Raw genomic sequence first — 27,043 nt, 5'->3', positions numbered from 1 at the left:
TTGTTACTGGTTTTTAAAGGAACACTCAGTTTTTTCATATTAAACTGTTATTCCCTTAACTAAGACGAGGTCATACATCTTGTCTCAGTGCGTGCACTCAATTGCTCTGGCACGCGGTGACACTTATAGCACTTAGCCCAGTTCATTCATTAGGGACCAAACAGAGATTTGGTCCCTAATGAATGAACTGGGCTTAGCTAAATGCTATCAAGAGAGGTATATATGAACTCATCTTAGTTAAGGGAATAACATGGTTTAATATGAAAAGACAGAGTGTTCCTTCAAAGGGATAGTTCACCCAAAAAATGAAAAATTGTCATTTACTCACCCTCATGTTCCAAACCTGTATGAGTTTCTTCTGTTAAACACTAAAGATATTTTGAGGAATGTTGGTGATCAGACCCATTGTAGGGAGAAACTACTATGGAAGTCAATGGCTACTGTCCACTGTTTGGATAACAGCATTCTTCAAAATATCATCTTTTGTGTTCAATAGAAGATAGAAACTCATACAAATTTGGAACAACATGAGGGTGAGCAAGTAATGACAAGTTAAATTTTTGGGTGAACTATCCCTTTATATTGAAGTTTGTTTCTTAATTGTTGGTTATCAGATTACTCTGAAGGAAATGCTAATCTCACCCGAGAATAATTTGATCTGAAAAATAAGAGGCATAAATGCACATGTAACTTCATCTGTAACCAGAGTTATGATTAAGTGCATTAATGATTTATGTTTGGGCTGAGATGTCCTTCTGCTTGGTCATGTGACATGTGGTCTGCTATATAGGTTGGGTGTATTGTTCTATGCAGTGACAATAGATGTATATCGTACATTTGACATCTGCTCACCTACAACCAAAAGCTCAGTCTACTGCCCTGAACAACCTAATTTGCATATGAACAGTATACTGGGATCACTTCCACATTAGCAGGCACTTTCCAAGAACAATGCAAACAAGCTTATAACTTCTACATTAAAGGGGGGTGCTTAAAATTCTCAGAAAACAGTTTATCAACTAATAGCTTGAAGTTATGCTTTAAGTTTTTTTTATATATAAACCAAAACTACAAAACTTAAACTTGCCAACTTAATTCCCATGATCATCTAAATGGTTGAAATATGAGTGCTTATAACCTGCTAAAAACAAAACTTTAATACAGCAACAGACTGGTAAAAATGTTCCATTTATTTTCTTGAGAAAACAGCCAGTATAAGTTAGATATTTACACCTTCATTCAGAAACCCACCATATCTCAAAATGTTAATTTAGAAATAATCATATTTACATTGTACAAAACAAACAAAAATGTACACATTGCAATCATTCCCGCCCTTAAAACATAACTTTGCTCCACTTGCTTGTGATTTTTGGCCATGAATAGAATAATCAATCAATGATTTTCACAAACAAGTAAACAAATGTTCCCTCAACCAACCAAACATTTATGCAGTAGACAAAAATAAATGTATCACTTTTTTTTTTTTTCATTGTTGACCCCTTGTCCTCATTTCCCTTGTCTTTCCACTCCCATTCTTCACCCATAGAATGTGGCAAAAATGTGCCATTGTGCCAAAGACGAAAAAAGTTCAAGTGGAAGGTTGACATCTCAAACATAACGAAGTTCCAGTGTTAAAAAAATATATGCATCCCCCGTACTTGATGGACAAACTTTCCTTTATAATGGAGCAGCAACAGAAGTGGTATTAGATAATTTATCTCCGCACACATTGTGCACATTCTACAAAAGATAAAAACATTCTGTTAGGTAGACCCCGCCAATCCACAGATTCCAAAGAAAAACCCATGCAATGGACACTGGGAATGAACCGATGTAAACATTGTCTTCAATGGAGAGAAAAAAACAAGTATGATCAGAGTTCAGTTATTGTGGCGAAGACTAAAAACTTCATTAGTCACATGTATACAGGTAAAACATGTTTCTGTAGTCAGTGGTTTTCCTTGAAGCACATTTGAGACAGTAAAGCCAGCTCCTCAGACTGCCACAATGTTGTTCATCTCCCACTTCTGCGAGCTCTTATTGTTGTCACAGTCAGTTATATAAACCTTGTGCAATACATCAGAGCGATCCAAACATTTCCCTGTAGGTATATGTGTGAATCGATGCAGATCCTACCAGAAATCAGAAGAGTTGGAAAAGTTCACTGAAGAACTGATACAGAAAGGTGCGGAATCAAGCTTGCTAACACTTTATAATAAAGTTAATACATTAGGTATCATGAACTAAAAAAAAAATATTTTTACAGCATTATTAATGTATTCATGTATAAAATATTAGTAATTGTTACTGTTTGTTAACTAAGGGATATTGTTTTATGTTTTACTATGCATTAAAATGATAAAATAAATGACACTTTAAAATATATTAAAATAGAAAGGTTATTTTATTGTTATTTCACAATAATACCGTTTATACTGTATTTTTCATCAAATAAATGCAGCTTTGGTGAACATAAGAGACTTGAAATGATCATTTCTACAGATAATAATACAATTTTAACATTAAGCATGTTTAATAAATTTTCACTGTCATCTCTTGATACCTGTTGTGACATACCTTAAAATATTTCCACTCCGTGTGCTCGTTCAAGTTGCAGTGTGTTATGATGACGGCAGATCCATCTCCTCCTTTCGTCAGGCACTGGTCGTACTGCATGAGCTGGTTTGCTTCATTAATTCTGAAGAGCTGAAGAAATGCCAAATTGAAACGAGATCAAAAACTTGTTCTAAAACCGGTCAAAGCAAAGTGCTGCTGCTAAAACATTTCCCTATACCTGATTTCCACCCATTCTGTGACAAGGCCCAATCTCAACATTGCCACCATTGGTGTGGCCCATGCTGTCAATGCAGTAGCTGGTCTCATACCCACGGATCTATCGAAAGAAAAAGCGACTGAATAATGGCAAACTCCACAACATTCACTATCACTTTAATCAACTGCATTTCTCGAATAACTACATATTTGCACCTCTCCCCATTCGACATTCTTTGGAGGAAGTGGGTAATGTAGAGGGATGTCGTAGGCAATCTCCTCCATGAACCACTTGAAGCTCTTGCAGCGATGTTCCTCTCTGAACTTTTTCAAGCTGCTGATGTCCCCGTAGGCCAGCGTGAGAGTCTCAGGCCGACTGGCGTAGAAATAGTCCTTATACTCGTCCCACCACACCTCCACCACCCGCACATAGTTCTACATGCAGCCAGTAAGGAGAAGGGAGGTTACAGACTGGATTAAAGTGTATCAGTAAAGTATAGCTTTGACCCAGTTTTCTTTTCAGATTCAGAAAGGTCTGATTATAGAATAAAATAAAAAAAAACTGACCTTAAGTGTGGGGGATGAGCCTACATGAGCAGGAGGTGGGTTTCCTTGCCAGCCCTGCAGACGGTAGATGTGCCCCACCCGTGAACATGGCACGAACAGAAGCTGCCCACCACATTGCCATATCTACACAGGACACACACATGGCAGGGATTCAGAAAGTGTCCACGTACAAACTATGTTGCTCGGTGCAATTAATGTAGAAGAAATATCACCCTGAAGAAGTTTATTTTGAGATAATGACTGTATTTCTGACTGTACATTATTATTCCTTACAAACATGGGCATTAATTTGAGTAGAAATTGTTTTATTATTCTGCTGGTTGAGCCAGCTGAAAAGAAAAATGTTTGTGCAGTCAGTTTGAGTTACAAAGTGTTGCACTTGACGAAGATCATTATTCGGAAATAACTGACAGTTTTGAATACTGATTATGATCGGTCACTTCCATGTCATTCAAAACGATAAACAAAATCAAATCAATCTTACAGTCACCATTAAATCAAAATATGGAATATTTTATGGAATATCGCAGTAGTTATAATAAATTATTTAACTGTGCACATCATTATTGTTTGTTATCTTTAATCAAAATAACTTATAACCCCTCCCTCTTATAACCCATCTCTTGTTCTCTTCTGTGATGATGTGTTTACCAGCTCGAGGGCGACCCGTCACTGGCATGAGATCACAGTAATAGCAAACCACAATGATTCAACCATCCAATCAATTCCTCAAGTCCCACCCAACATTTTGTTTCACTTACCCAAATGCATCACAATAGGGAAGAAAAGACTATCACAACTTCCGTTTCATGCCGATTTTAAAGGCAGGGTAGGTTATTTGTTCCAGATTTTTTTTTTTGTTATGCTGGTTGAAAGTCTCTTTACATCCTGATAGCAATCACTAAGTTAAGTGGTATAAATATTTAACTTTATATGTATATATCTTGTCTGTGGATGGTGTAGGAGCATTAAATGTTTGTTTATTCGGTCCGAATGCAATGATAGGATGTCATATCTGCCTGTTAGCATATGTATTTGCATACCTCTGCACACCCTGCTCGTGCAGACGTCACACAACATCAGCACGTTTCATGCTACGAATTAGACAGATGTCAGTCACCGAGCACCACAACAGAAACAGCAGCCACCTTTTACAGTTCCTCCTGAACCAAAACAACAAGCTTGTGCGAAGTTCACGCCATAACTACTGTAATTTGGAAGAGATCGAAACCTGTGACGTTATAGTCGGAGTGGTTCTTGATTCGAATTTATACGTTTCAATGGCAACACTATCAATGGTGAAATGAACCTGCAGCAGTTAGGTAATATATGTCAGTGCTTTAAGTTTTTTAATGTTCATTATTATTGTGATATTAATGCGCTTTGAGACATGAGGTGGTTTAACGCCGTCTCTCGTGACACTTTTGTTTGCTTCTTGCTGTAAGCGTTCATGCGTTTTGGAGGAGGTGTGGCTTTGTAGACGCTCTGAAGGGAGGGTGGGATCTCATACACATATGAACACATAATTAACCTTTATGCAAACTTTTGTGAGGGAAAACATCTAGTACAATTTTCAATCGAAACCACTACCAATTTCTAAAAGTTATATCTAAAAGTTTACCTTGTAGGAGATCTCAAAGTTTTCTCCTCCCCAGATCTGAAGGCCTGGATCATAGAGGCCCAGCTCGAAGAAGAATTCTCTTTCTATTGCAAAGAGTCCTCCAGCCATGGCAGGAGACCTGACACACAAATTCACTCATAAGGAATGTTCACCCCTTACTTTTCACACACATACAATACGCTATTTTACAACATTAAGAGACGAGGCCTTGTTCAGACAGGCAGTAAAAACCTGAAATCAATTTAGTTTCTTGTAGTCTGAATTAATGAAAAACAGTGACAGACACAACAAACTGCAAAATATGCACATCACGGCTGTTGACTAAAATTAATTTACTCTTTGGAAAAAAATTCTATATGTAAAAACAAAAGGAATTTAAGAGGGGAAAAAAAGGATTTCTCCTGCAGCGTGAACAAAACCGAAGAGACACCAAACCAAGCAGTAAAATGCTGACAACCAATCAAGACGTTTCAATTATACTATCAGGATGTGCCATTTTTTTTTTATAAATTGTCCATGTTCTGCCTACATAATTCTGCAAAATTCTGGTGTCTCTTTTTACATTATATTAACCATAGAATCAAACATCAGAGATAATTTTTTTCAGAAGAGTGCACAGAAAATGGCATAATGTAAAGATGAAGCTCTAGTTAAAATTCAAGCAGCAACAGCATACACACTTTCCCTTGTTTGGTGACACGTATATGTACACTTGGGTTGTAGACTTATGCCAAGTCACTACCACAGAAGAGATTAGTTGATAGACAAGAGAGAATGGAGACTACATGCAAAGAGAAGCAGAAGCAAGGTCTGTGAGTAGTTAGTTTCTAAATTCTAGTAGTTGAGCGACTCAACCAGAACAGCCATACTGGAGTCATAATATATGAAGTATTTTATTAAAATCACTTCATTGTTTTATGACCACTTCATAGCAGTTAGTATGCAGCATGAGCATCAAAAGAGCTGAACTGTTAAAAAAAGCAGAGACAAGCAGACCACCACCAATCTTTACAAAAGAGAGACAAAGTCTCGTGTTGTGGTCAGCCCTAATCCGCTCAAGATTATGGCTCTAAATTACCGATAAGGCTCAGTTCTAGTTAGTCTCTTCTGCTTCTCCTTGCCACCCAGTGGCACGCGTTTCCAAAGCATGCTCCAGTCCCATGCTCCTCTGGCAAAGCCATCCTCGTCCCCGCCTCCCTGGGGCTCGATCGTATAAGTCTTGCCGTTAATAGAATCTATGAGAGGCACTGTGCACACCGTTCTGAACATGGCCACAGAGGATGGAGGAGAGACAAGGGGGACGTCCATGCAAGCAAACATGGACACACATATACACACACAAAAGGGTGGGGGAGACAAAACAAGAGAGAGAGACAGAATGGATTTAATGATCATGCTTATAGGAGGGTGGAAGTTTACCGATAAGGCTCTGTCTTATGCTTTCTCTTAGCCTTCTCCCTGCTGCTAAGAGGGACCCTTTTCCACAGGAGGCTCCAGTCCCAGGCGCCTCGCGCCAGGCCGTCCTCGTCCCCGCCCTGCTGTGGCTCTATGGTATAATCATTGCCGTCTATGTAATCTATCAACGGTACTGTGCAGACCGTTCTGCAACATTAACACAACACAGTATTAACAATACATTTAGGTAAAGATAAAAAAAATACCACACCTGTGTAGTGTACTAGAAATATAATGTAAAAAAAATAAAATAAAATTAATGTATATATATATTAATGTGTGAATAACTTGTCCACAAAACCAAAAGTCATGTGGTCGAACCAATATGAAAAAAAAATCTCTTTATATCATAGAGGAGACTGCAGCCCTTCTTTAAAGTCTTTTAAATAATTTTATATTTTTATGACAAGGGAAGATTAGTTCAGACTGGGTGTTTAAAAAAAGTTAAAATTAAAAATGACCCACATGACCTTTTTAAATTCATTAAATTGAAACTTTTCTTTTAAAACTAATTTTTTTTGTGTGTTTTTTAAATATGAAACCAACATGAATAGGAAGAGAACATTTCTAGAAAGCCAACACATGCATATTAAACAATTTTTAAATATTTAAAAGATAAGTCTATATTCAAAGTCTCTTTTTTTAGTGAGCACAAAACCAGCCTAGCGCTTAAGTCATACCTGTCTTTTGAAATTGGGGCCACCAGTGGGGCATACCAGTTTATCCCAACTTCACAATGAGCATCCAGGTAGATCAGCACCTGAGGACAGAACCACAGCGTGAGACAGGCACATTTATGTAGTACCATTAAACAGCATGTTAATAATGGGGCCCATACCTGTCCCAGAGTGGCTTTGCGGGCTCCTATGCTCCTGGCCTGGATCAGACCCTCTCTCTTTTCATTGCGAAACAGTTTGACCAACCCATTCCATTGTTTTATATACTCCTCCAGCCTCTCTTTAAGATGAACTAAACAGAGAACACATACAAACACTTTCAGGCTTTGTCTACACTGACAGACACAACAATATCACTTTTATTTATGTTGTCCAAATTACCTCACAAGCTCCATGGGGACATAACTTGAGCAAATAGCAAACTTTTCAGCTTTCTTCCTGCACTTGTTAATTATACCTTGCAATTCAGTTGTAAAAGAAGGTTATTGGCATATTGTTCAAATCTACATCATTACTACAGCAGCCAGAGTAGATACAGCAGACATCGATTACGTCTGAGGCAAGCGGATCCGATTTGACCACTTGCAAAATAACAGTGCAGACAGTCAGCCCTAAAGATTGCATTTGAAAAACAAATCGAAACTGTGTGCAGCATGAACAAAGTTTTACTGACCTTTACTAGAAAGCGCATTAAACATTCTGAGCCTATATGCTCTTTATCGATTCTTATCGGCTAATTCTGCAGCACTGCATTCATTCATAGTTCCCCTGTGAGCGATCTCTTAAAGAGTAATGATCTCCATTCAGTAACAGTCTGCTTGCCCCATATTAATGAACAAGCGCTAAGCATTAGTCTTCAGGCAGACTGCCTACAGGTTGTGGCAAAGATATGTCTCTTTCACTTATAGACTCTCAGGAGAGAATAGACTCTCAGGAGAGATATATAAAAAAACTAAAGCCATTCATCACTTCCTTAAACCTGAAAAACCAGTAACAGCTGAAAGACAGTCACAACCCAAAACAGCTGGAACATGCAAATCCCAGAGCATTTAGAAGACAAGAAAGCCAAAAAAAAAACACAAAAAAAAAAACACCTGGTGCACTACAGGTTCTATATTTAAATCAAGTGATATTAAACTGATTTACTAAATGCATGTTATCGATCTTACTGTGAACAATTCATCCGCATACGTATATGAAATTAAGTCTTCACATCACTGCAGCCGCTGTTAGAGGCTCTGGATGCAATAGAAACAGTCAGTGTCCTGAGACACTGCTTAGGTTTGCTCATATTCAACCATAAAAAAAACATTTATGGGACAGTTCATCCCAGATCTTGTTGCTGATTTGGAATGTTATTTAAATGTGAGTGTGGCAAGCAGTTTTTGAGATTTCAGGATTCCCTATTCAAGTAGATAGGACTTAGTCTTGGATGCCCAAAATAGTTGCCGAAAGCCGTTGCAAATATTGCTGCCAAAGTACCAAGTGAATGGGTTTTGGGAACTTTGGCCAGACTCTTACCATCTTACTCTTACTCTTGCCAGCAGCCATATCACCCTGTAGCCCAAGACTGGTTGCCCACTGAAGCTAAGCAGGGCTGAGCCTGGTTAGTACCTGGATGGGAGACCTCCTGAGAAAAAACAGGTTGCTGCTGGAAGAGGTGTTAGTGAGGCCAGTAGTCTCTGTAGTAGCTCACCCTGTGGTCTGTGTGGGTCCTAACGCCCCGGTGTAGTGACCCCATCACATACTATACTGTCAAAAGAGCACCGTCCTTCAGATGAGACGTTAAACCGAGGTGCTGACTCTCTGTGGTCATTAAAAATCCCAGGATGTCCTTCGAGTAGGGGTGTAACCCCGGCATCCTGGCCAAATTTGCCAATTGGACCCTGTCCATCATGGCCTCCTAATCATCCTCATATACTGATTGGCTTCAACACGGTCTCCTCTCCACTAATGAGCTGGTGTGTGGTGGGCGTTCTGGCACAAATTGGCTGCCGTCGCATCATCCAAGTGGATGCTGCACATTGGTGGTGGTTGAGGAGATCCCCCCCCTTCCATATGTGAAGCGCTTTGAGGACCCAGAAAAAGCGCTATATAAATGTCATAAATTATTATGATTATTATTATTATTATTATTATCAACTGCAAACTTATATTAAGGCAATCTACCTCCATCCAATCAACAACCGACTGATAAAAACAAGTCCCTGGCCTGCCCTACTTTTCTTTCTTTTTTTGATAATCCATTTCACTCAGCACAATATGGAACAAACAAATCTGTCACTACTTCAGTCTTCTCACGACTAAAGGCGGGCATACACTGTGAGATGTCTGTGCGATTTCAGCAAGGTTACCTACTCACACTGAACAAGTAGATCGCATGCGATGTAAAGCCAAAGCTCAGGATTTGTGTGCTCACACTATACGGTCCGAACGTCGAGCTGCGGCTTGACTACTAACACTATACGTGTGAAATATGCGCGATAAACCCCCGTGCCGGGTTGCATCAATAGACGATATCATGTATCCAGAGATATTGTCAAAACAAGCATCAGCTATCAATATCTAGATGATTTAGCATTTCCAATTTATGTATTACATTATTATTAGTATTATTGTATAATTATTATTATTATTATTATTATTAGGGAAGGCTTAGGCTACTTTTATTATTAAATTGATAGGCTATTATAATTAATTTCCCACGCAATAATTTCATAGCGCATCACCACATAACCAACGCGCTGTGAGGATAATAAAAGATTACATGGTAGCTTACTCCCAATTGAAAATTGTATAAAACATTTAGGTCGATTACAATGAATTATAGGCATATAATTAAAATTATTAAAAGGTGCCATTGCATGGATTATTTTATTATTTTAGAATGTTTCCTGGGGTGCCCTTATAATGTTAGTATGTTTTTTAGATCAAAAATTGTTATAATTTAGAAATAAAAGGCATTTTTCCTAGCCTGATTTTAGCCTCTGATTTGAACACTCTAATTGAAGGGGCGTGTCTGCTGTGAGACTTCAGTGTAAACGCCCTCTGCTGTGATTGGCTGACATGCTTACATATGAAATAACTAGCATTACATGTGGAACTCTCTCGAATACTTTTACTATTACAGCTATTATACGTTTTTACTATTACAGCTATCGAGATTAACGAATCGTGAGAAGTATTTTAAGTATTTAGATCTATTCCCATCACATAAAAGGTTGCAGTGATGAGCATTGAGCAGATGACAGACTGTTGATCGTGTGAATGAAGATCTTATCATTGCAACGCAGTTTCTGCACTCTCACTAATGATTTCACCAATGCAAACATGAGGCAAGTACAGTAAGAGCTTCGTTGTGCAGCGTAACAGCATCATTGATTTCATAACGAGTTTTGGCAAGTGTCCAGATAAACTTGCGCTGTGTGATTGACAGCTTGGGCGATTGGAAAGGGATTGTTCTTTGATTGCTTTCTGTATATATTAATCACAGTTTAAGTAAGATTATTTTCATCCTACTAAGAGAAACGACGTGAAGTTGATCGTTTAGTCACTGGCTTGATTTACTGATGCATAAACAGTATTGAACGGCTTTGAGAGAAAGATTATCTGACTGAACTTGAACAATTACACATCAGAAATTCACATAACCCACTGGTTCTTCAGAGGCTCGGATGAAGGAATTAAAAAAAAAAAATTGTGTTCATTTGTACATCCAAACACTGAGCAACTGCCATGCTTCGCTCGTTTGCAAGCCATGATGTCTCTTGAGGAAAAACCAATACCACGTTCGCGCAGCTCATTTTCTCATGGGAGGGCCAAATTCTTTTTGCGGGGCAAAGAAGAGAAAGGGGAGGTAACCTTTCCCCTTATGGGGGATGTCTGAGCTTTCGCTTTCTCAAAAATACCCAGGGCTTGGTTTACACCCATCAAAACGTCGAGCCACTAGGGGACCATAGGCAGGCTAGGGAAACTCATATTAAGGTTAAAAAACCTCATAAAGTGAAATTTTCATGCAATGGGACCTATAACAGTCTATAATATGTCCGAACACTGCAATAATTAGTCATCAATGAAAATTAAAAACAGCTTTATTTCAAAAACAATGTTTAACAAATTACTAAGAGGCACGGTGTAGCTGCATCACAGGTGGCTTGGAAGACGTGGGTAATATATGGTTAATCCATTTTACAACACGAACTGGAGGTATAAGCAACAGTAATTTGTAGCTAGTTTGAGCTACAGAACTTAAAGATCTCCCTCTTATCATTTTCTTTCTTGCTGCAGATGAAATGGTTAAACTTGTTTTTGCGCAGGCACAGTGAGGGAAAAAACACTGAGTTTAGGGCAATCGGTTCGTACAGTAGCTTTGCTTCAACTGTGCGATATAGTCACGAGTCTGACATGCCAGAAATTCATCCGACTGGTCGGGAGAGGTTAATCGCCTCTCGTTTCTCCCTGTACACTGCACGACAAACGACGAACGACAAAGCTGAAAATCGGCCCGACTCGAAAAAGAGTCGCACGAGTCAGAATTCGGCTCAAAAATCAGACGAAAAATCGCAAAGTGTATGCCCGCCATAAAGCAGGGTGCACACGGTGCAATTTTTGCTGTTGTACGAGCTCGAAGGCGATTTTTTTTTCTTTCGGGAGAAATTGCATGGAAATCACTGATGCTCGTATGATCGTGGCTCGCGTTGTATGAGAGGAATAACGAGCCGAGCCAAGTACGTTACGAGCACCTCCCGATAATTTTCAAAATATGTAAAAAAAAATTCAGGGAGTCGACCTGATTTTGACCCCAGTCTGTCCCCTATTGCCCACAATCAAACACTACCACTTCACACAGGCTAGCTAGATCTATGAATTAGTGCTGGGCGGTTTGACCAAAAATCAACATCACGTTTTTTTTCTAAATTATACCGGTTTCACGGTTTTTACCGGTTTTTTTTTTGTGTGTTTTTTTTTTCTCAAGCATGATGGGTGTTTACCACATTTTCTACTGAGTGAGAGAGGAAATAGTGCAGTAGATTTACTTATAATGCCCTATTTTATTGTCATGAGTGAATATTATAGAAAAAATCCACACTAATATTAATAATACAGGTTTGCAAGGCTGTTTACAAAGAGGTGCCAGCAGGACGCGCTTTAGGAGCGGCAGAAACAGTGGTTTCCCCGGTAACGGCTGTACACAAAGCAGCAACGCTCATAAACACTGCTTTATCAGGAAAGATAAAGAAAGATTCAATCGTAATAACAAAGAAACTTTTCTTAAGACCGTCAGTTCACTTCAGATACGTTAATACAGTATAAAAACACGCGCGCCGCAAGAAAAAAAAGACTCTCACCCCCACACGTCTCGTGCCCATTCTAGTCAATGCTTGGCTGCGTCCGAAATCGCATACTTTGTGAGTAGGTACTACATTTAAATTAGAACGTACTTCGCGACCGTTAAAAAAGTACGTTCTATATAGTATGAATACGGGTAGTATGAATGGAGTCCGGACGTACTACATGCGCCATGTTGGTATTGTCACGTAACATGCGCGGTCACATCAGCGCGAAAATTTAAAGAGCCCGTTCCACTGACTGCACCAACATAACATTTTTAGTTCTTCTTTCCGCTTTCGTCTGCGTTTTTACGTCGTTCGTGCTCACAATTCAGAGTCGTCGGTCAGTTGCTCGCACACACACAAACCTGTGAACAATGGCAGAGGTTGATTTTTGGTAAGGAAAAAGTAATTTATTTGCTTGTGATAGTGCCATCAATGAATAAACATGAATGAATCAATAATATGCGTGTGTTTATCTCTGTCGATTCATTCATGGATGGCAATATCACAGTGTGTGTGTGTGTGTGTGTGTGTGTATATATATATATATATACACACACACACACACACACACAGTGAACAATAGGGTAACACACTGAGGTCAGATACAATACACACACACATTCATTCATGTATGAAGACTTAAGACGTAAAAGAAAAGGATTCTTCTAAAATGAGCATTTTTATCAAACTTGTATTATAGGTTCAGTAATTTCACTTTAATGACAATTAATAGGTCCTTTTCATTGCCATTAAAGTGAAATAACTGAACATAAACATACAAGCTTGATAAAAATAATCAAACTAAAAGAAAATTCCAGATGGCACTTAGAGGCTTTTACATCTTAAGTATTCATATATATATATATGTGTGTGTGTGTATATATATATATATATATAATATATATATATATACACACACACATATAAGAAATGGATCATATACATATAATACATATACATATAAATAATCCAACACAGAAAACAAGTGTCTTGTCGATTCAAATCGTATTTTAAAATAAACTATGAACACGTTACAGATTGTGAGCCCTACAACGCCAATTCTTCATCTATATTTTAAAGATGGAGCTGACCTCCACCCCTCACGGTAGTCCATCCAGTCACTGATTGCGACCATGGGTGGAAAAAAAGGACATCGAGGTGCTGGTGTTCTAGCTACATATCACATATTTGAGCTTAATTTTTTACAAATTATTTACTTTAAATTTAGGTAGGAAAAATTCAAGTGGAAATCCAAAAATTACCCAAGGTGTAAAGTTCTCATCTTGTACACATGCTTTTAAAGAAACAGATTTTAAATTATTTTAAAGTGATGCCCAACAAATGAGACTGTTAGTAAGAAAGTCCCTTTAGATCTTTAGAAACCTGTGAAGGTTACCTTACTGAAGCTGCTGAAGTTCATTTTCTTCCCTCAAGATGACACTTTAATAAAAAAAAGTTTTGCCAAAGTTTTGTTATTTTGTTTTAAACTTTTGTATTCTGTATCCATTTAAAAGTTAAATAATATACAAAAATAAAGCAAATACATTTTAAAGGTGTCTGGGGTATGTGGATATTTCTCTTCAGTGTGGCACTCATATTTTTCAGATATACCTGCAATTTGCTTGTTTCAAAAAACATCTGGAATCTGTCACAAAATAAGTGCACACACAACACCCTTTAAAAATATTAATTACTCAATGCCACATATTAAACACTTTACAATTGACAATCTAACTACTGTAAATCCCTGGGAATTAAGTGTTTTGTAATAAAACTTGCTAAAACAGCATTACAAAATGAACTTATAACAAATAAATGGAAAGAGAGTGTGTAACATTTGTTTTCTTTATTATAATTTTTTTTTAGCAATTTCTAAAAGCAGAAGGAATTTTTCCTCTCTCTCTCGTCGCTCTTTCTTTTCTTTCCTCTCTTCCATTAGCCATAAGAACACAGGTGTGGTCATCAGCCCCTGCAAAATCAATACAGAATTTAACATTAGTGATGAACCATGGTCAATCTATATTATTAAATTAATATTAATGTTGGACAAGTTGAGGTACACTTGATTACAGTAGCTTGCTTTGTAGCCAACACAAATTACATATCAACACTGGTAAAGAAGAAATAAAATCGTTGTAAAATTAAAAAATAAAAGTTTTGTAACCCTCTCATTTAACTGAGAAACAACGTCGTTGTTTAAATAAAACAGTGTTAACTGACAGACATTAGCTCGTTCTGTTCGGCAATAATAATAATGATAAAATTGTCATTTTGCAGCCAATTCACAAACTTGTACCCTCGATTTACATTATTTAAACTTTTAACAAGTCAATCGTTTACTTATATGATGTTAAACAAATACAATTTAACCACAAATAAACAAAAAGTGTGTTGTAAAGTACTTACACTTGAAAACAGCCGCGTCTCCGTTTTCCGCCATTTTCAAATATAACGACGACAACTCCTCTCCCGTGGCATCATGGGATAGTAAAGTGTCCATCGTATGCGCACTTCAGAATCTCGCCGGATGTAGTAGGTCATCCGGGTACTTCTCGTCTACTGTTTTTCGAATTCTATGATTTCGGACATACTACTCTGCTCGCGTACTGTTTTTCGCATACTATATAGTAGGGAAGTATTCGATTTCGGACGCAGCCCTTGTGTTTCAGATCGAAGCTTCCCAGAAGCGGCTCTCCGCGCCGCTTCGCTAAATATAGGCGCCTGGTCTATTTTGACGCACCACGTGGAGGACGGAATAAAACCTTGTCGCAGCTGTAATGCGCCGCAGACGTGTGTTGTAAATGAGGGGTGAGACTGTGCAGGCATGAAAACTCCTCACCTTTCGGCGAAATTCGCCGTTTTAAAACCTAAAAGGGTCACCTACGTGATTTGTGCAGATCCGATGAGAAAATATTTTAGAGGGGGGGGGGGGGGGGGGGGGGGTGTTCGAGGTCGAGGCCAGCATTTATCCCCTATAAAGTTACCATAAACTTCGCAGCTTTAAAAAACAAGCATCATTCCTAATGCCGAAACATGCGAGTCAGAGTAACGGGCAGAAATGTTTTCAAAGTCTTTTACACCGCGAGTCTGACAACTGGACACACTGCCGAACATAGAACCGCACGCCGGAAAGCAAGCCTGAGGTAAGTTAGCTTACAATGTTAACTGTCCTGTCAGATACAGACAGCGATGTTGCCAATGTCATTATTTTTAATTTTGACATAGAAGTGGGCGAGATAATATCGCGAGCGGGCGCGGGCGCCGTGAGCGCTGAGCGAGCAGGAACAACAAGTACTCATTGCGCGGCTCGCCAAGCTTTAATTTGTGGCTCGCATGGCGGTAAATAATACGGTGATATGATAATGCATTCACTAGAGATATTTAATACTAGAGAACATTAATAACAAGTAGGGCTTTAACATAACCCGTTAAAAACTCAAAGTGTCTATTACAAATCATTTCGATCGGATTGAAAGGGGTGGTTTATCGAGAGAACGTGAAAAAACTTGATCGATTGAAAACCGAAACTGAAAGGACGACGTATGACGCGCTGAACGAGCTGTTCTCCTGATTAATAAAGTGTCATATAAATGAGTATCCTTTCATTCTATAATTCTCCTTTCACTCAGCATCTGTGAAGTGAAGCAGGACAGTCCTTGTTTCAGATTATCATACAGACGACTGGTTTGGGGCATTTTTAATGCGTGATAAATAGTAGTAGTAAATAGTTTTTTTTTTCTCTGACACCCGATGAAATACGTAGATCAGCGGCCCATTGGTTCTTTTCTTGATTGACACTGGGCTAGCCCAATCACATCTTTAATGTGAAGTATAGAAATATACTCTTTCAAGTAGGCCTATAGAAATTAGTACAAAACTAATTATGAAAGTTTCCTTTATTTTTCAGTGCATTTGTTTTACAATATATGGCTATTACTATCATGGGATTAATATTATAACTATTATTGTAGTAGTAATGTAGACAGACACTGTAACTAAAAGAGTTTTGAATTTTTCTTTGTTTAATTTGCACCAGATTGATGAATTTAACATTAAAAAGCACACAATTTTCTTACGGGGGAGCATGCCCCCGAACCCCCCTAGAGTGGCAGAGGTCCACTCATCACAGTGATGGGGGGGGTGGTTCATCACTGTGGAGTATAGTTCAATTCTATTAATTGAACTAATTTCATCTGTTCGTGTTAACTCTCACGCGTTCTTACTCACTCATTACATTTATTTTATTATTTTTTTATATATTAATATATAAATTATATATTGCATAATGGGGGGGGGGGTATATATGCCGCATCCTTCTCACCTTTTTTACCCCTGACCTGTTTTCATGCCTGCTGTGTCGCGCAGCGCCGCGTTCCGATTAAAGCGACATACACCGGTTTTGCGGTATATTAAAAATTCATATCGTAACAAAAATAAACACCGGTATTCGGTATGAACCGGTAAACCGCCCAGCACTACTATGAATATTACTACAGCCCAGGCTGTAACCTACAGCGTGCGCATGCACTGACACACAAATACACTTTTGTTTTTGTTTAAAGGAATGGCTTTGTTGTTCTCTGCTTTTCACCAAATCGTTTAATAATAATAATAATGCATTTTATTTAAAAGGCGCCTTTCTGACACTCAAGGTCACCGTACAGGCATACATAAAAAATAATACAATAAACAAATAATAAAGTTATACAAAAAGTAGATTAAAATCAATTTAAAATCAAGTAGATACTAGTCTTTATATTTTCTTTCTTGTTCTATCCAACGATATAGCAGCTACATTGAAAGGTCTCTGTGTTTAGCGCGAAAGCTCATGTGATTGTCGCTAGATCGCCATGCAGTGAGTCATGCCGTGTACCAGCTACTTTGAGGCGATTAGCAGGTTAACTGACTCGTAACGTGTGCAATGGTTCATGTCCTCCCGAGTGTCCGAACTCGCACAGTGTACGCCCGCCTTAGAGCCAGGGACACACCAAGCCGAAGGTCGGCCATCGGGCAACGTGCGCAAAAAAGTCAGCGAGCGCTGCTTTGTTTATGGTTTGTATACCTGCAGTCTTAGTTTCACTTTCTCTTTTTGAATGACGAACATATCTGCTTAAACAGAGTTAGGGCCATCTCCTTTAACAAGCAGAATGCAGATGCTACTTGACAGTCGCCTGTAGTCCTTTCTGTGTGTTCAAGCACATATATTTTTCCCCAACGCAGGCGACGCGAGCCGACAACACAGTCGGCTTTAATCAATGCTAGTTCTTTGGAGTCAGTTTGGTGTGTCCTTACCTTTAGTCAATGGGAAGCAGCATCAGATGATATTATATTTTTCTAATTTCTAATCTAATTTACAGATTAATTAGCACTAAATACACTAAAACTAGAAAGTTATAAGTAGAAAACAGCAATGAACACTTCACTTAAATTAATTAATCTTTTTTTCAGTTTCTTCTAAATTACCAAATGGAATGCAATAACCAATAAAATAAAATGATTCAGACTTATTGGTATTTGAGGAGGACAGGAAAGTGTGTTTGATTATTGCCTGTTTGCTTGGCTGTTGCAACAATGAAATGTGCAAGGGACATAAAAACCAGTGACACTACTTCCAGTTACTACATCTACATTCATTGATTTGAAAACAGCCGAGAGCTACTGTCACAATACTGTGAAATGTCATTAAGATATAGATATAGTTCCTTTGTGATTGTTAATTAAAAAACTACCAGCATCAGTGCACTTTTTCTTTGCCATGTTTGTGGTGTAAATATGACTTTAGTTTTTTTTTTTTTGCACAAGCACTGTGCTGAGTTTAAAAAAAAAAAGTGCAAACCAGACATGTGCTATTTAGAGTGCTATTCATATTTGCTATTTAGAGTATTTGATGAAGAAATGAAAACAATGTTCAATGCTCACACTACCTTTGTTGCTGAAGTCATCAATCATGACTATCTCAGCCAGGTATCTTCTTGGGGTTCTTTTGATGACACTGTGCACCGTCCTCATCAGGGTGGACCAGCCCTCATTATGGAAGACAATGATCACGCTGGAGGTGAGGAGGTTGTCATCATAGTGCCAGTATTTACACCTGCAGACAATAATAAACAGCTATAAAACACACTCTGTACTGGAAGTGAACGTTGATGCTATAAGTGCATGTCTGGTCTGTATTTCTGTTCACGGGTTTGCACATGAATACACAGCTTATCATGTGTTAGTGGTAGATTATTACACACTGGCATGCACCTCTATCCAGTGAAAGAAATTTGTGAGACAGGAAACAGCAACTTTGCTCACAGTTTCCTCCGCACAGGGGGAAAGCAATGCCCAGTTACACTTCCTCATTCTCTTTCTAAGCTCAAAATTGAAGTTTCTTCATCCAGTTTCATTCACTTGCAGTAAATAATACAGTTGTGTGTGGGACTGGGGGAGAAATGCTGTTGAGTGAATTGCACAAACTTCATGCTATTTTTTGAAGGTTTGAGCTTCCAGACACCTCTAATATATTTGAAATATAGAGGCACTTATTTGAGCTATGAAACTGAAGGATATGCATGCACAAACAATTTGGCTTTGTTTGTAGGTTCCAGGTGGGTTATTTGCACTAGGGCTTAATGTATGTACAAGTTCTTACATAGTGCAAACAGAAGTTTTAAAGTAAAAGTTTGATCAGGTTAGAAAATAGAAAATCTATTGATGAGGAAACTCTTGATGCCTTAAGTAAATAGGACATAGATTTGCCTATGCATGCAATTAAAACACACACAATTTCCCTCCCAAAACCATAAAAAAATATTGTTTCCTGCCTGCAACACAACACACTGCCAGAGCAATACTTTCTTTCTTAAGGTGGTTTAACCGCTTTTAGCATCAGACTTAGGTTTCAGTGTTCTTAAGTGTGCAGAGGCCTAACTTGTGTGTTACATAACACAGTAAAGCCACTCAACTGAAAGAACAACTCACTCCCATGGCATTCAATCTCGCTGGAGATCAAGGTGTGTTGCACTACTTGTAAACACGTTGTCACCATCCGAGTGCTAATACTAACTGTTCTTCTCAACTACATGATTCTATTTAGTTAAATGTTTTAGCTAATTTTAGCACTGAATCTCTGAGGTAATGGAGCTGTTCGGTTGTGACGTCCATTTGTAGGCCAACTCAGAGGGCCAATTCATCATGAGGTCCCTTGAGAATTTCCACTGCATCATTGCCGTGCTAAAAGGTATTGGGGTGTGGATAAAGGTTTTTATCCTCAGTAGCGAAAGCTGTATGTCAGGTTGTAGGGTAGGGTTAGGGGTTAGTTTCTGTTAAAGGAGAACTCCGGTCAATTTTAACATTGAGCTAATTTTTTTGTACATTTGGAGTGCTGTCAATACAGAGAACAACGACAAAAATCGGTGTTGCCTACACCGAGTTATTCTATTTTTAAAATTTGCACCCTGTTGACTTCAATAGGGCAAGTACTAAACCTGCTTTAAGGCTCTTAACATCCTTGATGTGTCATTACAAGTGCACAGAAAATGTGAGTGATTCCTTCAGAGTGAACACGAGTGGATCTGACTGCAGTAGATGTGAAAGATATGTATAAAAATGATGTTATTTAAGCCAGCGCAAATACCTGTTTACATCCTGTTTTTCGGTTGAAGTCCAAAGTAGTCGATTGCCGAGTTCACGCGCGTGATCATAGGTAACTAAACCTATGCGCGTGAACTCGGCAATCGACTACTTTGGACTTCAACCGAAAAACAGGATGTAAACAGGTATTTGCGCTGGCTTAAATAACATCATTTTTATACATATCTTTTACATCTACTGCAGTCAGATCCACTCGTGTTCACTCAGAAGGAATCACTCACATTTTCTGTGCACTTGTAATGACACATCAAGGATGTTAAGAGCCTAAAAGCAGGTTTAGTACTTGCCCTATTGAAGTTAACAGGGTGCAAATTTTAAAAATAGAATAACTAGGTGTAGGCAACACCGATTTTTGTAGTTGTTCTCTGTATTGACAGCACTCCAAATGTACAATAAAATGAGCTCAATGTTAAAATTGACCGGAGTTCTCCTTTAAAGCAATTCACCTTTCAGCACGCCCATTATATCGACCTGCAGCTATCTCTCTAAAATAGGGTCTTGCAAAGATCACTTGAAGAGATTTTCATGTTTTGTTCTACAATATAGGGTAAATTACACAGTTATATGTCAAATGTGAGTTTTAAAAATAGTAGCCAAAAAAATAATTCTAGAAGAACTACAATGGTTGTCAGAATCATGAAGCACGTCAACCCGGATCCTTGTGGTGGTTGTACTCTTCAAAACAAGGTCTCTTCAAAACAAGTTAATGTAAACCACTCACCTTATTTTACTCATAAATTAAAAAGCATTTTCCATTGACGGCCATTCAAATGCAACTCTGACGAAATACATTTTTTTGCAATATATATATAGTTATATAGTATAGGCTAGAATATTTGGGGTGAAAAAGCAGGAAATAGAGATGAATGATTATGTGTCCTCGTCTGCTTCCTTTTATGTCACAGTTCAGGATAATTGCTAATAATTGGGACTTTATGCAGTCTTGGCCAATAAGCTTTGTCTTTTTCAAAAGGGAAGTTATTGGCTCAAAAAACTTGTATGTGCCAACAAACAAATATTTAAATTACAAAATTGATAAAGCTATTCTTACTTGACTTGACTAACATGCTGCAGTGTGTTTGACTTATGAGGAAGGCATGACTAAATTATGAAATGAAGCAAAACATCACTACTAAGAAACAAAGTGTGTAAACACTGACATCTTCAGACAAAAGTTGGCATCACCGAATACACTCCAAGGAAATACAACCAATACAAATGCCATAACGTAATCATGCTACAATCTATATGATCATAACTGCGTCTGTGAAAGGTTAAAAATATATCTGAGCTCTGCTGCACTCTGAGAAGTCACAGACCTGCGGGCTCACAACTGATCAGTTCAAAAGGGCCATATATATTATATAGCCTTCTAACCAATGTTAATAATAATACCACCAAAGATCAGCGGTGTTCTTTTTCCCAGGAACATTTAGTGCCATACTCCAAGTTCATAAGCTATTGAAAACCTTTGCACCCTGCCTGCCTGTACCAAAGAACAGTGGTGTCTATTGTTTCAGCCCTAACTTGGATCCAGACGCAATCCAGATTTCTCTACTAGAAAAGAATTAGTTTTTTCTGAAGGAAGCGAGTTTGAGAGAACATGCGTATTTGTGTATTAAAAGCATCCTGGCATCAAGTCAAAACATGTAGCAATGACATTACAACACAGCTGAATGAATGAGCATGACTGAATTTGGTTATATTTAGGATCATGTAGCTCAGAGGGCACAACATTGTAACTTTAAGGTCATGTGTTCAATTTCCAGGGAACAGGCAAACTGACAAAGTGTATACCTTGAGTTCATTTTTTTTTCTTTTTGTTAAAAACATCTTCAATATAATTTTTAGATAATAAGCTGGTCAAGGTAAATACAATTTTCATTAAAGGGATAGTTCACCCAAAAATAAAAAGTCTGTCATTTACTCACCCTCATGCCATTCCAGACAACGCTGGTAACAAAACAGTTTAGACTTTCATTGTACAATTAAACACAGAAACATCTCTCAAAATATCTTCTTTTAAGGTCATACAGAAGAAAGAAAGTCATACAGTTTTGAAATGGCATAGGCTAAGTAAATAAGTGAGTAAGTGATGACAGCATTTTCTTTTTTGGGTGAACTATCCCTTTAAAAGCCACCATTCAGGCTATCTGCAAAAGAAACAGCACTGACCAAAGCGCTATAAAATGCACTAATAATTAAACTGCAGATAGTGAAAACACTGCATGCTTTTTATGCCATCAACTATTGCCCAATGACAATGTATACCAAGTGTGAAATGTAACCATATAATAATATTGTCGAAAAAGAAAATGAGTTTGTGTTCAAACTGGACAGTGGTCAAATATGAAGCTGAAGCTGTTGTTAAAGCCTCAGGTAGGACATTTCTGAAGCTGTATGAACTCATAAAGCAGTCTCAGGCAGATAATCCAGCTTTCCAGCTTGGAGGGGAGTTAATGAGAGAGACTGCGGCTTATCATTCAGCTGTGACGTGGCTAAACAACATTTTGGTGGCTGAATTATGGCCATAATGCCGATCCTATTTAATGTCTGGAACATTAGTAACAGAGTACAGCACATTATCTACCCAGTACTAACCATCCTTTCAGTGAAAAGGGTATAGGATACATTCCTTAATGTACTGCAACACAGTACAGTGTTAATATCTGAAGGTACTTTTCGATATTTGCATAGGCTACATGGTGCTCACAATACATTGTACACCAAGGTACTTCTATGTTCAATGGTCTTACCTGACAAAAATGATGTGAAATTTATGTGAGAAATGAAGGATTACTATAGTTTTGTGTGTGAGTGTGTGTGTGTGTGTGTTCATGTTTTTCTATCCCGGTGGGGACTTCAACCTGAATGCACACAGACTCATGGGGACTCGTGTCACAGTGGGGACCTAAATTGAAGTCCCCATGGGTAAACAAGCTAATAAATCATACAGAATGAGTTTTTTTGGAAATGTAAAAATGCAGAAAGTTTTCTGTGATTGGTAGGTTTAGGGGTAGGGTTAGTGTAAGGAGATAGAATATACAGTTTGTACAGTATAAAAACCATTAAGTCTATGGAGAGTCCCCACAAAGATAGTAAACCAGACATGTGTGTGTGTGTGTGTGTGTGTGTGTGTGTGTGTGTGTGTGTGTGTGTGTGTGTGTGTGTGTGTGTGTGTGTGTGTGTGTGTGTGTGTGTGTGTGTGTGTGAATAGAATAAAGGAGAAATGGAAAATGACGTGGCTCAAAAGGACGTTTTTCTTCCTTTATTACGCCACTGAAATAACTTGTTTGAAAAGGTGTGTCCTTATCGTTTTCATCTTTCTGGGTGTGATCACAAAAATAACTCAGAAAGTCAATATGTCAAACCTGACTGTCTTAAGTGTGTGGTCTGAGCATCTAAAAAATAAATTAAAAATATTTTATAAATAGATAGCCTACTGTAGTCAAATACATGCTGAAACAAAAGAGGACCAAACAGTTAATGTCTAATGAAGCAAAACACCAAAATAAAACATTGCCAAAAAAAACAGAGGTTGCTACCACACCCACAACTCTCCCCTCACACACACCCAAATAAATTCTGAAATCAGAGTGACGTGCGTCGTCATACTCACTCTTCATGCCGCAAGTCGCCGACAGTTCGATCCAAGGAGATCATGTCGCTGGCTACCATATTAAATCCGAATTCCTTGATGCTGGCCTGAACCGCATCTTTGTACTCGGGTCCCAACACAAACGGTTTGCTCCCCTCTCCTGGTCCGCCCTGGGACCCCTGAGGCTCAGGTTCTTTAGGCTCAAAGTTGCCCAGAATCCCTTTCTTCAACACAGGTTCACTAAAAACATTGGTGTGGGGCTTGAAGGTGACGTATTGCTTTTGAATGACATTCTGCTGGTTCTGGGCTCTTAATTCAGGGTTTGGCTTGTCACCATTTTTCTGGCGGATAGACTCCAGATCGACCTCAACTCCTTCAACGTGGGGCCAAGGAACAACTGGCTTGAACTGGTCAGCCATGTCATTGTTGGGAGGGATGGGCTGCAGAAGTTTATCTGCATCTCTTCCTACCTATGAAATGAGACAAATTTGTTGTTAGATGTTAACCCATATCTACTACATGCTTTCTGCCCTCTGGCTGATAGTTCATACTTTTTTAGCAAGTACAATTCCATTGAAATGCTCCACCTCAGATTGTGGTACACACGATTTTACACTTGTTGTTGTGAATTCTTTAATGATTTTAATAAAGTAAACGTAGCAAATAGCTTTTATGTTGTTAAAGGGTTAGGCTAGTTCACCCAAAAATGAAAATTATCACATAATTTACTCACCCTCAAGCCATCTACGGTGTAGGCCTATATGATTTTCATCTTTCAGCCTAACACAACTGGAGTTATATTAAAAAATATCCAAGCTTTATAATGTGAGAATGTTAGTGGTATAATTTTTTAAGCCAAAAAAAGCGCGTCCATCCATCATAAAAGTAGTCCATGTACATCTTCAGGGGGTTAAGGCCTTCTGAAGCGAAGTGATGCGTTTTTGTAATTGCGATGCATTTTTAGACTGTATAAAAGTAGTAAATATGAATATTTATGACAAAAACGCATCGCTTCACTTCAAATGGCCTTTATAAACGTCCAGGATTATTTTTGTGATGGATGGACGCACTTTTTTGGGCTTCAAAAAAAATTGGTACCATTTACTCCCATTATAAAGAGCCAGGATATGTTTAATACAACTCCGATTGTTTTTGGCTGAAAGAAGAAAAATCATACAGCTAGGATGGTTGAGGGTGAATAAATTATGGGATAATTTTCATTTTTGGGTGAACTAACCATTTACAGTAATAATATTTCAAGATGGACATTTACTGTAGTTTGCTAATTGCTATAACGCTACTGTCATAAAATCTCACTGATTTACAAGCTATCAGAATTTCATATTACTTTTTGACCATCTAAATTGAAACTGAACCAAATTGCCTATTTTTACTCAGTTTGAGCCTCTGAATAACATTAAGATGTTTTTCCCCCTTTTCGATCGTAAGCTCAATTTTCTTGCTAATTTAATCATACTACATGGGTCACTACAAGGTATTGGCCAAAGTATTATTTCAAATGACAGGTCTACAGACAAGCACTTTCAAGTAAACATTTAGCCTACATAAGCACCCATTATGCAAAAGACAACCTGAGGTGAAATGAGTAAACAAAGAAGAAACTCTGTACAAATAATGTATGCTCCGTACAAAAGCAGTGCAAATAAATCCGCGAGAATTGAATACCATAGAGAGAAGCCAAACTACACCAGACTGGAGTTGACAGAAAGGTGTCAATGTGCCACGTGTCACTTGCATTTCTGTGCAATCTCTTCTGAAAGCAAAGAAATGTGTGTCCATGTACACTTATTCATCTCGAGCTGATCATTTAATTCAGTCTGCAAGCATATCGACCACCTAGGCTATTCGATCTCGAAGACACCATTAGTCCATAATCAGTAACGTTACTGATACAGCAAACAACCATCTAGAGACTGATCACCTAATATATATATAATGTTATATATATATATATATATATATATATATATATATATATATATATATATATATATATATATATATATATATATTAAATGTTTATATTAAATAACTGCTATTTTAAATTAATTATGCGTGTCTCAAATTTAAACAACCAGTAAAAACAGAAACGACCTTCCGGGTTTTCGCTGAATTTGCTGCTACTTATGAGGATGTAACTTAGACACTGACAGCGACATTTAGCTCTTTATGCTAGTAGCTGACATCCATATCTGCGTTTTGAGTTTAATTTAAATGGAAATACATATTTAAATACTTCTTAAGATTAATAAAAACGTCCTGTGTCTGATTCAATTCATCGGTCAGTTCTCACTGCTCATCTCCATGACAACCGCAGCAGTTAGCATGCTAATCATCATGCTAGCCGACCCGCCTGAATACTAAAACATGGTGAAATTAACAGCAAACACAGCGAAAACACTTTCGTCTCCATATAACTAACGGCCATTAAAGGGATACTTTACCACTACGCCAGCGAACGGGTTATCGTCGCCTGCCTTTGGTGTCAGGGAAGACCAAAGCAAAACCAGCCCCAAAAATGTGCCGATGACCAGTACACTTCGAAGGATGAATCCAACCTTTAATCTCATTTTGGAAAAAAATCAGTTGAAAAATAATAAGAAAGAAAGAAAAAGGGTATCTAGCACAAATAAATAAACACTCCGCAGCCTGTATGAACACATCGAATCCCTCCCTCCCTTCCTTCTCACTCTCTTTTCTCTCTCTCACTCTCTCCCCCCCCTTCTGTCTGCTCCCTTATTCAATAAAACTCCCACTATCCTCTATGATTCAGTCACGAAAAAAAAGTCATACAATAAGCAAACAATTGCGTGTGTGCATGCGAGCGCGCGACACACAGCCATGAGGTATAAACACACGGATGTGTGAATGAACACACACGGACGTGCGCGGAATGATTGATAGAAAATAAAAGGCCCGTAGAGATGTTCGGGGCGGAGACTTCCACAAGTGTTGCAGTATAGGCGTTTATACGCACAACTATTGCCAAACCCTTCTCGCTTTGTGCCACGCACACATAACTCTTATTATCGTTTTTGAAGAGACCGAGATGATGAACAAGGGTCAGAGATCAGTGTTCTGGATGTCGGAATGAAATCAAAAATGGACAATTGTCATTTGTACAGGATTTTGGAGTAGGGGAGACCGGGGATGAAAGTAACACATTTTGTTTGAGCATAACAGTGGTTGTGTGTGGTGTGCTATATATCTCTCAAAATGTGATACACGGAAGCCACATTTTGTCAGCTACAAATATAATTCACAGCATGGGCATGTACAACCCTATCACAAATTATGTGAGTTAATTGTCAAACACAAAGAGTTCCGTTGTTACAACCTAACCCATAACTGGGGT

The 27,043-nt window shown here is 38.2% G+C and overlaps 1 protein-coding gene across 3 annotated transcripts; it reads right to left on the bottom strand.

Moving 5' to 3' along the window:
* Positions 1 to 1,135: 1,135 nt before the first annotated feature.
* On the bottom strand, positions 1,136 to 26,698 carry galnt7 (UDP-N-acetyl-alpha-D-galactosamine: polypeptide N-acetylgalactosaminyltransferase 7). Of its 3 annotated transcripts, XM_081362097.1 has the most exons (13): positions 26,133 to 26,558; positions 23,689 to 24,137; positions 18,356 to 18,522; positions 7,257 to 7,387; positions 7,099 to 7,178; positions 6,383 to 6,565; positions 6,042 to 6,224; positions 4,964 to 5,081; positions 3,343 to 3,465; positions 2,992 to 3,210; positions 2,798 to 2,896; positions 2,581 to 2,709; positions 1,136 to 2,135 (listed from the first exon to the last, which is right to left on the bottom strand). In XM_081362097.1, the coding sequence occupies exons 1-13, from the start codon at positions 26,256 to 26,258 to the stop codon at positions 1,998 to 2,000; spliced, it is 2,145 nt and encodes a 714-aa protein (XP_081218223.1). In that variant the 5' UTR covers positions 26,259 to 26,558; the 3' UTR covers positions 1,136 to 1,997. The 3 variants fall into 3 exon arrangements, with proteins under 3 accessions (XP_081218223.1, XP_081218222.1, XP_081218221.1); XM_081362096.1 differs by lacking the exon at positions 6,042 to 6,224 and having other exon boundaries at positions 26,133 to 26,698; XM_081362095.1 differs by lacking the exon at positions 6,383 to 6,565 and having other exon boundaries at positions 26,133 to 26,572.
* Between the last annotated feature and the right edge of the window lie 345 nt (positions 26,699 to 27,043).

Source organism: Scardinius erythrophthalmus (genome assembly GCF_964197995.2).
Source record: "Scardinius erythrophthalmus genome assembly, chromosome: 3".
NCBI classification, from domain to species: Eukaryota; Metazoa; Chordata; class Actinopteri; order Cypriniformes; family Leuciscidae; genus Scardinius; species Scardinius erythrophthalmus.
Note: the sequence above shows the minus strand (reverse complement) of the source record. Positions and strands in the feature narration are given on the sequence as shown.

Excerpts from the sequence above, each read along its gene's own strand:
- galnt7 (XM_081362097.1), bottom strand. The coding sequence starts at position 26,258 with ATGAGATTAAAGGTTGGATTCATCCTTCGAAGTGTACTGGTCATCGGC. Across the intron at positions 3,466-4,963 it reads ACTTTGAGATCTCCTACAAG|ATATGGCAATGTGGTGGGCA; the intron begins GTAAACTTTTAG and ends TGTCCTGTGTAG. Across the intron at positions 3,211-3,342 it reads GCTCATCCCCCACACTTAAG|AACTATGTGCGGGTGGTGGA; the intron begins GTCAGTTTTTTT and ends GGCTGCATGTAG.